Genomic DNA, 12,971 nt, shown 5'->3' on the forward strand with positions numbered 1-12,971 from the left:
GCGCAGTGAGGTGGTGTCTGGCTTGTATTAAAGCCCATGAGTGAATGATTAATCCTGGGTAGAAAACAAAGCCTGTACCTTGTAATGTTATAGGTATTAGTGCCACGGAAGATTAACCCCGCGATGCCCCGGGGGACCTTTGCAGAACACTGGACTACACTTTGAGCATCAGCGGATAAAGAAAACAAGTGGTCTCACAGGTCCTGTCTGCCCACCCTAACGCACACACACCTTTGCACACACGCATTCATGTGCGCACACACCTCAAGCTTACCTCGACTGCTCCCACAGCTCCATGGAGGGAGGGGATGTTATGGTTTCAAGGGAAGTGTAATTGTGTGCCAGCCACTGACTCACAGGTTGCCGACAGCAAGGCACTTCTGCACTCATCTTCTTCCTCCCATCCCAACCCAAACGTGCCTCTACCTCCACATTCTCGGTTTCAGTGATGCTGGTGACACAGGCATCTTCCACGCTACAGGACCACGCTATGGAAGGAGAAGGGAATGGGCAACCACTCACCTGCCCCTTCCCTCTGCTCAGGCACCAAGTATTTCCAACCCATTAGTATGGCTCAGCCCCACTCCTTTCCCTCCATCCTCTCACCTTTACTAGCCTACACTAGCACCATCATCTCTTATCTCAGTCTTGGCAGCATTGTTTCACTTCTCTTTTGTCCTTTTTAATATATATATATGGAGAGGGATGGAGAGATAGAAACATCGACAAGATCAGAGAGAAACATCATCCATCGGCTGCTTCCTGCACACCCCCACTGGGGACCGAGCCAGCAATCCAGGCAGTGCCCTGACTGGGAATCCAACCAGTGATCTCTTGGTTCCTGGTTTGACACTCAACTGCTGAGCTACACTGGCCTGGTTCTCTTTTGTCCCTTTGATTCTCCGGTAACTAATCCATCTTAGAAGTTAAAGAAAAGCTTCACATATACCAGGTATCATCATGGATTTCTGCTAGCTATTGATCTGTCACAGAGTTCACTTATTCATTCATGCATGCATGCATGCATTTATTTACCACCATTTATTGGCCACCTACTTGATGCCTGGCCTTGCTGGAGAAGATGAAGATAAGGTGGCAGATACTACCTAGTCCCCACCTCTAATCAAAATGCCACTCAACCAGAAAAATGGAGCAATACGTTCTGGAACTGTCACAAAGGGAGAGCTTGATAACCCCTGAGAGAGAGAGCACATGTCAGGGAGGAGCTCTGAGCTACCTGGTGTGCCTGGGAGGCTGTCTTCACAGGGGCCAGTCTCTGAGCTCAGTCCAGACTTGTTGCCAGTGTGACATGGCACCTGCTCCCTCCACCATTGCAGAATTAGACTCTCTCAGTGGTCTGAACAGAATGTCAGCCCTGGGAATGTCCTTTAGGGTCAGCTACCCATGCCTTCCTGTTCCTGAAGGGGCCTTGGGCCCACAGAAGGAGAGTCACAGGCCAGGGACACAGCAACATTTCAGATCAGGCCTGGAATTCAGGTCTCCTGATCCAGGGCCAGCATTTTGGTGGGTTTTGTCCTTTATTTTCCCCATTAGTTCAGCTACAGCGATTAAAATACGATTTATCTTTTATTCCTTCTAACCCAGTAGTCGGCAAACTCATTAGTCAACAGAGCCAAATATCAACAGTACAATGATTGAAATTTCTTTTGAGAGCCAAATTTTTTAAACTTAAACTTCTTCTAATGCCACTTCTTCAAAATAGACTCGCCCAGGCCATTGTATTTTGTGGAAGAGCCACACTCAAGGGGCCAAAGAGCCGCACGTGGTTCGCGAGCCGCAGTTTGCCGACCACGGTTCTAACCCAACACTGAACCATAGCAACTCCAGTTAGAGTTAAATGGGAAACAGTCTCACGTGTGTGTCTGTGCGTGTCCGTGTGTTTGCCTTTCACACATACTCTCCAGCCTGACCCTGGCCAAGAATAAGCCTCATGAAAACCAAACAATAGAAAGAATCATAAACATTTAAATCTTAAGAGTTCCCCAGACAGCATCACGTCCTCACAAGGCTGTGATCTCATTACAGTTGTTCAGGGCACCGCTTGTGAGACTGTATGGACAGGCATCAGCACCTACTTTTCTCAGGGAAAGGAGTTGAGGCTCACACCGTGGAGGCACCCAGTCAGGGTCCCAGAGCAAGGTAGTCGTGTGCTGGTCTGGGAGCCAGATCTCCTGATTCTGAACTCAGCATCTCTAAAGTAAATGCCTGAGGTTTCTGTTTCAACAGACACAACATGAACCCATGGAGCCCTGTCCTCAGGATTCTCATCATCTCTGAGCACAGACTGAATGGATTTTGTCTGCTCGTCTTGCCAATGCCCAGTGTGAGATAAATTCCTCCATTCTTCCCACATCTGTAATTACTCTGACGGCTGTTATTTTCCTTCTCTTTCCTATTCATTTGTTTGTTTTCTTAAAAGTCAGGAATTGGAGCTACACAACCAAGTCCAGTCCAACCTACTTATCCTTAGGACAAACAGCAAAAGAACAAAGAAGTAGGTAACACCAGGACACACTGCATCCTGATTTCACGAACTCATTGTTATTTATCCAAAGAAACTCTTGGAAAACCCTCGATTCAAATACTACACTAAAATCTATTCTTCCATTTCAGGAAATAACCTCATTCCAAATGCTCAAACCAGAAACGGGAGTCACTGGACAGCTCCATCTTAAAACCTTTGCATCCAATACATTGCCAAGCCCTGTGGATTCCACCTTTGACACATGTCTCCAATTCATCCACTTCTCTATGCAAATGATCATAAATTCTGGTTTGGACTTTAGCAATAACCCCCATATGGCCTTTTTCACTCTTTCTCAATCCTTTCTTCAAAGAGCACCTGGAGCAATTTTATAAAAACACAAATCTGATTGGTTTAGACCTCTATTTCCTAAGGAATAATAAATATAAAACCAAACTATATAACAAGGGCCATTCCCCCTTCCTTTAAGGGGAGATTATACTCTTTATAACCTCCTGTAATAATAATCTTTAGTTTGTAATGATATTTTTTACTTGGGTTATTTTTCAGTTCAGCTTTCCTATCCAATTGTAAGATTCAGAATTACAGTACCAGCATTAAGACTGACATGTTGTAAAGACTTGTTACAGAAAGCAAGGAAGGAAGGAGGGGAGGAAGAAAGGAAGGATGGGAGAGAGAAAGAAAGAGAGGAAGAAAGAGAGGAAGGGAGAAAGAATTTATTAACAGAGCCTTAGGTTCATCATTTCACTTCCGTGTCTTATTCAACATCTGTAATGGCCCACTTGCTATAAAGTTCGGCAGTGCATCAGACTGATGCATAGACATTTTTAGGATAAATGATTTCAGTGGTGCTAGTATCAAATGGATGCTTCACACTTTCAAAATCGTGAAGGTACTTGGAGATAGTCAGCACTTCTATGGCTGCTGCTGAATCTGAGGATCTGTTGATTTTGCAAAACCCAAATGTTCTCAGAACCCGTATTTCATCCTGAGAGGTACTTGGCCTCAGACTGAAGAGAGGGAGTTACAGGTGGATGATGCCCAGTTTCCAGAAATAGAGTAAGATTGTGCTGACTCTGTACTCTGCCAGCCTGGGCTAGGAGCAGAGGTATCCACTCTGGGCTTGGAGAAACTGCTCTCACTCCTGATGCTGCGCCTCTGTTCTGGGGGGCAGAATATCAGAACAGAGGCTACCCTGTGTTGGGTAGGCTTGGGAGAAGGCCCTGCTCAGGAGGAGGGCTATCCTGAAGGATGCATTTCGGCAGCGGGTTACTGGAAACCACGCTGGTCTGACTATGTCCACACTTCATCAAGACTCTTGAACCTTGTCTACTTAAATGTAAAAAAACAACAACACAACAAAACAAATAAAAAATGTGTTATCTTCTCTTTCGTGTGTTTATTGTATTTCTTCTTGAAAACCACAAGAGCTAGTTTTGACATCGACTTTCTCCATCCATCGAGATGCTGCATCATCCTTTGCCTGTCAGCATAGCGATGATTGATTGTGCTCTACAGTTTGCCCACTATGGCGACAGGCAAGGAGACGTCAAACTAGACTCTAGCATCTATTAACTGTGGAATCTTAAGTGAATGGTATCTCTTTGAGTCTCAGCTTCCCCATCCAAAAATAAGGCACACTGATACCTATACTTGATTGGTAGGCTTATAAAAGACACTGAGCATCTATGAAGTATTCACTACATGATAGCTACTATTAGTAGTGATGTTAGTACTACCTGTAGTGGATGCTACTAGCATATGGGAGGGTGGGTTACACAATGACTAAATTAAGGCTCCCCACAAGGGCAGAAACCAGGTTTGGTTACCCATTTTGTCTTCAGAAGGTGGCATGCTTCCCAACACAGGAAGCATGCTAAATTAGCATTTGATAAATGCGTCGATGCATAAATTATTATTCAGAGTAACTTCATAAACGATAGTGCTCTCTGGACTATCTGCTTCACCCAAATTCCAATAACATTCATGGATACACAAGAAGGCTGGCATTAAAATCCTAATTTAACAGATGGCAAAACCAAGGTATAGAGAGATGAACAACCAAACATAAATGAAAGATATTCTTAGCAAGTTACAGAAGAGGAGATGTTAAAATAATTGAAAAACCTCACTCAAGATGTTCATCACAAGAACATCGATGAGAATATCAAATGCCCAAAGACAAAGCATTTTCATTTTGTCAAATCGTAGTGACAATGCAGAATACAAGGTCCCACTACCAACTGCTGTTGGAATATGAGCTCAGTCACTCTCTCAGAAAGCCATCGGTTGTATCCATGGAAATGAAAAAGGTCATGGCTTATAACCCAGCAGTTCCACTTCTCAGCATCAGCCTGGAAAAATGCTCACATATGCCCATGAGGAGGTTAATACAAGAGTACTCGCTGCAGCATTTGTTTGCAATAGAAAAATGTGTGAAATACTCACTGCCCAGCATTAGGAATACAGCTATTCCTAATAGGGAATACTATACAGCAGTTAAAAAGAAGTAGATTTAAGAACCAAAGTGATCAATAGTCCAGATTATTACATTTCCCTTCCTCAAAACTCTACATTTGTTCTGAAACTGAACAACCACTTTTGCTATGAAATATAGTATATTGGTTCACTCATTAATTTGTTCATTCATTCATTTACCAATGTTTGCTGAGCATCCACTTGGTTTTAGCCATGGAATTATGGCAAGTCTCTTCAAGGATTAATTCTTACTCATCCGTCAGTTCTTAGCTTATACAGCACTTCTTCCAAGAAACCTATCTAACCTCAAACTGGGTTATATACCTTTCCTATGTTTTCCTTGTACTCCTCACACTACAGCATCTTTCATGCTGCAGTACAATCACTGGATTCCTTACCTATTTCCTCCTTTCAACTGTGTGCTCATGAGGCCAGGGATTCCTAATTCCATGGTGATAGACACCCGTAACTATTTGCTGAATGAATTGATGATGAATGGATGGGCAGATGAACAGATAAATGACAATGAGCTGCTATTCACTGTTCCTGCTTTGCCTTATACCTGACTTACTCTAAGCAAAAAAAGAAAAAGGCTTAGTTTTGTCAAGTTTTTACTTCTTAGAGAAATCTGAAGATTCCATACAGACCCAAGCAGCATGGTGCCCGCTGCAGAAGCAAGTCAAGGTGACAGTCAAGTTGAGAAATAGAAGCCTCCCTTCTTTGTTCCCAGCCACACGCATAAAGAACTATCTATGTAACTTGTGTTGCTGGGCTCCAAGACTGGGTCACAGGAATGGACTGTGGGCTAGAGGCCTGTGAGTTGTAAGCCTGTCTTCTACTTGCTGCACCTTGAACTTCAGCCAGCTTGGATGCGTGTCTAAGCTCTAGAGGTCTGCCTCTGCGTTATTACAGCAGGAGGTGTTGTGGTTGGGAAGGTGGAATTTGGAATTAGACCGGCTCTGCCATTGCCAGCTGTGGTAGGCTGGATGAGTACATTTTCTGAGCTCTAGATTTTTCTCTGAGCTTCACCTGCCTCATAAATATTTGTAAGGCACTTAAACGGTGAGTATTCAGTAAGTAATAGTTATTATTATTAGCATGATTATTGTCCACACACTACACATTTCACTAGGGCATTGGAACCAGTGAGGTCCACTCCAGGTACTGATCTTATAGACAATCTCTGCCGAATTCCTTTTACTTAAAAAAAAAAAATGAAAAAAGAGGGTAAATGAGTCACCTGTCACCTAAGAACAACATCTATCCACACAGAATTGCATAATGTGTTTTCCCCCAATTTTACACACAGAGAAATTAAAGCCTAAATAAGTGACACAATGTGTCTTAATGTCACATGGTGAATTAGTAGCAGAGTTGGCATCGGTCTCCTTTTCCTCTGCTAATGTCACTTCTCATTCAATGAAGGGGTTTCCACTTAAAGGAAGACGTTACGCATTTTTTCCTCGTCCTGGCCAAAAGTAATCAGTCTACTGGAAGCATCCATGGGGTAAGCCCAGAAGCCCTTCCCTCCATCAATGTCATACCTTGGGAAACTATCTCCAGGATAGATAACAGAAAACATAAATATTTTTGCTGAGAGAAAAAAATGAAGACAAAGGTCAAAGGGGATCATGTAATGGGTTGAGTCGGGAAGGAAAAAAAAGGTATTTTTTCTCTCTCTCCTCTTTTTCTCCAAAACAGTCTTTATATAGAACTTGTCCATGAGCCAATTTATTTGATATGGAAAAAATGTGAAAGCAGCCAAATACACACACATGCAGAGACACACAGAGGTATGTGTGTTGGAGTTCAGAACTTGAATTACTAAGAGATAACGGAGTTGAAATGGTAGGTTGACTTGGAATGATTTTTTACTTTGTTCAGAGTCTCAGAGAACATTCAGGTCAGGAAGCCCAGCCCAGGTCTCCAGTAAATTCCTTGGGACTCAAGGAAGCAAAGAGAAAGGCCAGCGAATGCCTCAGGGTGAATGAAAGAACAAATGGTGCACAAGAACGTGGGCCTGGATAGTGATGGTTTTGGAAGCCAGTCGACACACGACTAGGCATTTTAGTTAGTAGTTAAGGTCTTCAGCACTAAAGTGTGAGTGTCTACAGGGAAGGGACCAGGTCTGAGTCTTCCATCTAATCTCCACCTCCCAGGACAGGCTCTGGCACACAGAAAGTTCTCAATGCATATCTGTACAGTGAATGAGTACTTGTATGAGTGAGAGACCCTGCAGATTCCTGGGCCTTTGAGATCAGTTAGAGCAATGGTATCGAACTTTAACCAGAATCAGAGACATCTGGAAAAGCCTAGACTCGGAGTTTCTGATGCTGTCATCTGGGCTGGGCCTTGGGACCTGGCCTTCCGAAGCACCCACTTGCTATTGATACTGCTGGTGGGGGGCCGCACTTTGAGAACCTGATTTCATGACGTGGTCCTTAAACTTGGCTGCACAACATAATTACCCGGTGAGATTTTAAAAGTCCGGTGGTCAGGCCTCATTCTTATCCGTTAAGTCCATACCTGGGAGTGGAGGGAAGAGTTGGGAGGGTATGCAAGTGAGACGCAGGCAATTTAAAAATGTCTCAAGTTTTCGCGTTGTGTAACCAAGTCTGAACACGAATAATCTAGTGCAACCTCCTCCTTGTAGAGGAGGCCTCTGAAGACCAGAAGGAGTAAGTGACCAGCCTAAGATTGCAGATCAAGTTAGTAACCTCGCTGAAAAGAGAACTCAGGTACTTTCACTTCTTCAGTTTAACTTCCACCATTCCACACTTAGCACCTGATGTCAGCGCTCCCATGCTCACAATTTGAGGCAAAAAATGAAAGCTATGTTTAAACTGAGGTTTTAAGACATCTATTATTTATTATCCCAATAGTTTTGTAAAGAAATTTTAAGTGGATGCATATTTATAGAGCTTTTATTACTCTAGACAAGTGAGGAGATGGAAGAGACAGGGTTATGAAATCTTTTCAAGACAGGACGATTCTTTACATTTTAAGTCCATTCACAAACACAAACCAAGTGCTCCCTCTGAGTTCTTAAACAGATGTTCTTCATCTCTGAGTCAATGAATGGGCGAGGGTTTGCTTGTGATGTGCACGTTAATTGCTGGCATGTAAAAGGAAGTGCTGGTAAAGTGTTTGAAAGTGGTTCTGTCTCTTAAAAAGATTAAAAGTTTCCTCCAGAACTTGGTTTCTATTAATGATTGGCTTCATAAATATTTTCAAGTAGACAGAGCACAGATTGTCTCTTATATCATCTTACAATCAAAGAAAGAGCCACAAAAGACCCATAGAAACCATGGACTTCAACTTTTTCATCACACAGAGGAGGAAATTGAGGCTCAACGAGACTGACTGATTTATCTAACGTCAGTAAGGGGACTGGCTGGAATCAAACACAAGGCGTCTGACTCCTGAGCTATTGTTCTTTCTCAGACTCAAAGTGTTCCCTACCAATATCCAAAGCATGTAATAAACGTTCAACAAATGTTTGCTGATTGACTTCATAGAGTCTTGGTATCTAAATTAGGTGGCCAAGGCTCCCTCATTGGCAAGGTTAAAGCAGAAGTTGGAATCACATCATTAACTGAACAATGGCTAAGTGCTCTGGCTTGGGAGTCAAGGTGGAATGCCAATCCTGATCTCACCACTTCCTAACTGTGTGATTCTGGACACCTGACTTTGCATCTCTAAGTTGCTGTTTTCTTCTTTGTAAAAGGAGAAGGATAATAGGGCTGTGGATGCAGAGAGGATGAAACAAGTAAAAGATGTAAACACTTTAGCCCATTGTTTGGCACATAGGAAAAGCAAGAATTACTTCATTATAATGTGACCTCTTGTGGAAAATATAAATCCTGAGGATGTTTGAAGAAGGTGTACTAGAGAGGAAGCTTGAGATATATACTATATTAAGGAGAAACACTAAATTGTATAAGAGCATTGGCTATCCACAAGAATTATGGATACCTAGATTTGCAAGGGCACGTAACGATCACATGGGATTGGACAGTGCTCCACTTCAAAAAAAGAAAACAAATCCAGGACCATGACTGGTGATGTTTACCTTCCAAAAGTCTCATACAAATACCCAGGAACATGGTCAATTCGCAGTATTTCAGAGGTGAGCAACCTGCCATAACTTCACTTTTGTCTCACACACTGAAGAAGCAACCAGAATGCATGAATGTTCTCCAATGTAACACAGAAAAGAAATCATTATCAAACTTCAATTATTCCACTTTCATTAGTAACACATGACTTCTTCACTGCTAATCCCATCCAACTGTTGGGGAAACCAAGTTTCCAAAAGACTGGGATACTTAGAGTCACACTTTAGAGCTATCAGCAAAATCCAAGCCTCCTGGCTCCTTATCCTTGCTCTTCCCACCATATCAGTTCTGTCTTGTTAAGACAATTCTATACACAATGCCACATTATAAAGCCCTAGAAGTGAGTCTGGCTGTGATGAACCTTCTTTTAATCCAGGCCTCTCTGACTCTCCTTTTTTCTTCTACACCCCACCCACTTAGTCCTCTACTTATCCAGAAAGTGCACTTACATGTCTGTGAATCTTCTATTAAGATGCAGGATGGAGGCCACGTCCACCTGGAGAGGAGGATCCCGGACCACTTTGTATTGCAGGGGCTTACACGCTAGGCAGAGTGGGCTGTCTGCAATGGAGGTCAACATGGCAGCATCAATCTCCAGGTGCTCATCCAACGTGTAGATCTGAATGCCATACACCTCCTCGCCCACATCCCGGAGTTTGATGGTCAGTGGAACATCGCAGAATACGTTCTGAGGGCCCAGGGAGATGTTCTTCCCCATTGTAGTCAACAGTTTGATGTCATTGACAGCCCCACTAGAGTCCCAGTCAGTGGAGACAAAGGTCACCCAGACCGTCAGAGACTCGGGAACCAATGGATAGTGGAATTCCAATTCAAGGTAGCAGCCTTGTGGCTCAGGGCAGGCTGGCGGGACCGTGTGTGGGTTGACAGCTGAATTTGGGCTCCAGGTGCGGACACTGGATTTACAGGGCTGTTCAACATCTGGATGGCCTATGGAGAAGAGATGAGGATATAAGTTCCTGACAGACCTTCAGTCTGATCCTTGGAGTTTCCTGCAGACCTCAGGAGAGATTGGCCTGACTAGAACTCAGATGGAGGGAAAAACAAAGAGAAGATTCTTAGTGTTTTGGTGAATCAGCTGTCTGTCTCGCATCCAGCTCATCCCCATGACTGCAACAGAGATCTTACGTGAATCACCAGACACTTGGTCAATACTTTATTCAAATAAGTGTCTTTTTTTTTTTTTACAGAGAGGAAGAGAGAGGGATAGAGAGTTAGAAACATCGATGAGAGAGAAACATCTATCAGCTGCCTCTTGCACACCCCCCACTGGGGATGTGCCCACAACCAAGGTACATGCCCTTGACCAGAATCGAACCTGGGACCCTTGAGTCCACAGGCCGACGCTCTATCCACTGAGCCAAACCGGTTTCGGCTAAAATAAGTGTCTTACTATTGAATTAATGCCCGAAGTTTCCTTCCTCATCTGCCACATGTAGGCTTTGTGGCTAGGATGGAAATAAGAAAGGGACACATATTTATCAAACACCTACTATGTCCCATAAACTTGTTTAACTCTTGTAAGGACTCATTTCAGAGGTGAGCAGATATGGAGTGAAATGACCCAAGTCTCACAGCTTGAAGTGTAAAGGTCAGCACTGGAAGCCAGTGTTGGCTCTGCTGGAAGTTCATACTCATTGTTTTCACTAATGGATTCAGGGGCCACTAAAATTAACTAGATTCCTCATGGTGTTGCCTTTGATGCAAGCTGCTTGGAGTGACAGAAGGGTCAGAAACCTTCAGCAAAGAGAAGATGAGTACAGATAGCTTTATGCTCCTTGGACTGAGGATTCTGGGAGGAAACTGTCTAGAACCATAAACGACAGAGCTGGAAGGCAGCCCTGGAGCCATCTTATCTCTCCTCCTCCCCTTCTCTACATGAGGTCATCCCATACCACTGAGATTCTCCATGCTCTGACCAGTCTGATTCAAAAAGGGGAGGGCTGGGTGAGGAGCTAGGAGAAGGAAGGAGGGATTCTTCTGCTTTTTCCTCTTGGAGACAATGCCTCATCCCCACTGATCTCAGACTGCATCGACTTCTGAATTTTTCTCCACTGAGATCATTAGTCCTAGACCCTCACAGAGCTTTCCTTTGCTCTACTGAGAATAGCAATCAGGGCTCAATGTAGTGATTGGCTCTAATTTGTTTAAGGGAGTATAGCAAGAGATATAGATCAGTTAGTAAGGGTAGGATGGAGGACTTTAAGCTGTTCTGTCACATTTTCCCCCTTTAGCATCAGTGGTTGGTGGAGGGTGGGGATGCTGTTACAGCATAACAGGAATCACTGTGAAATGAAAAACACAAAGTCATCTGAGGTGGAGAAGACATTCCAGTGAAGGTTGTACATGCCTTCAATCTCCTTATGTCTTGCCACCAAGGGAGAAGAGAGGAAAAAACAGGTGGGGAGGGAGAAGAGAAGAGAAAAAGAAAAGAAAGAGGGGAACAAGGAAAATGCATAAAAACCTTTTTAAATATAACACATGAGAGCAAGGAGAGATGGACACAGCTCTAAGATTCCCTCCACTCTTCCTTAGCTAAGTTCATTCATCTGTTGCAGCAAATGCTAACTAGAAGCAATCAGTCATTTAAGTCAAAGGCACTACCCACCCACCCTGAAGCCTTTCTTGCCATCTCCCCTCCATCCCACTGAGTTCCTGATTCTCTTGACTTTGTGGGTTGTTGGCACACATATGTCACTTATTCATTCAAAAAGCTTTATTGAGGGTAGCATTTTAATGTATTTGAAGCACATTCCATAGCCATTAATTAATGCACCTGCTCATCACCAAAATCCTGCAGGATCTTTATCATTTTTGTCTCTATTTTGTAGCTCTGTTTCACTCAATACAATACAGCCTTTGCTTAAAACAGGGCCTGGTCCAAAGATAGTGAACACAGTGAATACTTAGTACATATATGTTACAGGAAGAATCTTCTCTCTTGGTAAAGTTAAGGAAGAAGTGAATGCCCCCTGGACCTTAGGAGCCTGCTGAGTGAGTGTGAGTGCCAGGTGAACGTTCCACTCACTCCATGGGCTTTCTCCTGGAATTGGCAAGGGATGGAGCGGTCTTTCTCCCTTCCTTGGAGAAGATGACTGTCAGAGGTGGGGAGCCACAGAAGAGCAAAGATGACAAATCTGTTTGGCTCAGGCTTTCTCTCTGGTTTCTTGTTAATCAACAGAAGGGCCAAATGCTTTTCCAAAGGACATAAAGGTGAGCCTAGTCATTTATTATGTGCAAGTGTGTTAGGAATAGAAATCTTAGCAAGGTTTCTGCTTGTCTAGTTATCAGAGACAAACTTTTAGAAGTCAAAAAGAGCCTCAAGCGTCCCTGAGTCCAATCCATTACCAAAGCAGCAATCCCTTTGGTAACACCAGCTTCATGAATTGATCACCTTCTATGTGCCAGGTGTGGTGCCAAGCACGTTACACGCCTCAGCTCTTTTCATCCTGGCAATAAGTGTATGATGCAGGTCTTATGAAACTCATTTAAAAGAAGAGGAAACTGAGACTCTGATGGTTAAGTAATTCCCTGATGGGGAGTAGAATATTCTTTGATACTGTCAGTCTGGGCAACACGCCAGGCTTTGAAGCCATGAAAGTTGGGTTAAAATATCAGCTATCCAGCTTCACATTGTGTTACCTACTGTAATACTACCTTACAGGGTTTCTGTGAAACTCAAATGGGATCAAATATTTAATAGATGTGCACATGCGCGCACACACACACACATACACACATATTAGCTCTGTTCTCACAAGTAAGGAGAAATTAACAAGAAAAGCTCAAGCAGAGGCAGCATTCCAAACCAAGAGAACAGTGGATAGAGAATGTGCGTCCAGATGACTATG

General features: G+C 43.4%; 1 protein-coding gene across 1 annotated transcript in view; it reads right to left on the reverse strand.

The window, feature by feature from the left end:
- PAPPA (pappalysin 1) overlaps nt 1–12,971 on the reverse strand; it is a 218,523-nt gene that overhangs the window by 128,452 nt on the left and 77,100 nt on the right. The window contains exon 7 of the mRNA XM_028161419.2: nt 9,552–10,050. Within this exon, the coding sequence (XP_028017220.2) occupies nt 9,552–10,050 (499 nt within the window). The remainder of the gene's footprint in view (nt 1–9,551; nt 10,051–12,971) is intronic.

The sequence above is a fragment of the Eptesicus fuscus genome, chromosome 15, assembly GCF_027574615.1.
Source record: "Eptesicus fuscus isolate TK198812 chromosome 15, DD_ASM_mEF_20220401, whole genome shotgun sequence".
In the NCBI taxonomy this organism is placed as follows: Eukaryota; Metazoa; Chordata; class Mammalia; order Chiroptera; family Vespertilionidae; genus Eptesicus; species Eptesicus fuscus.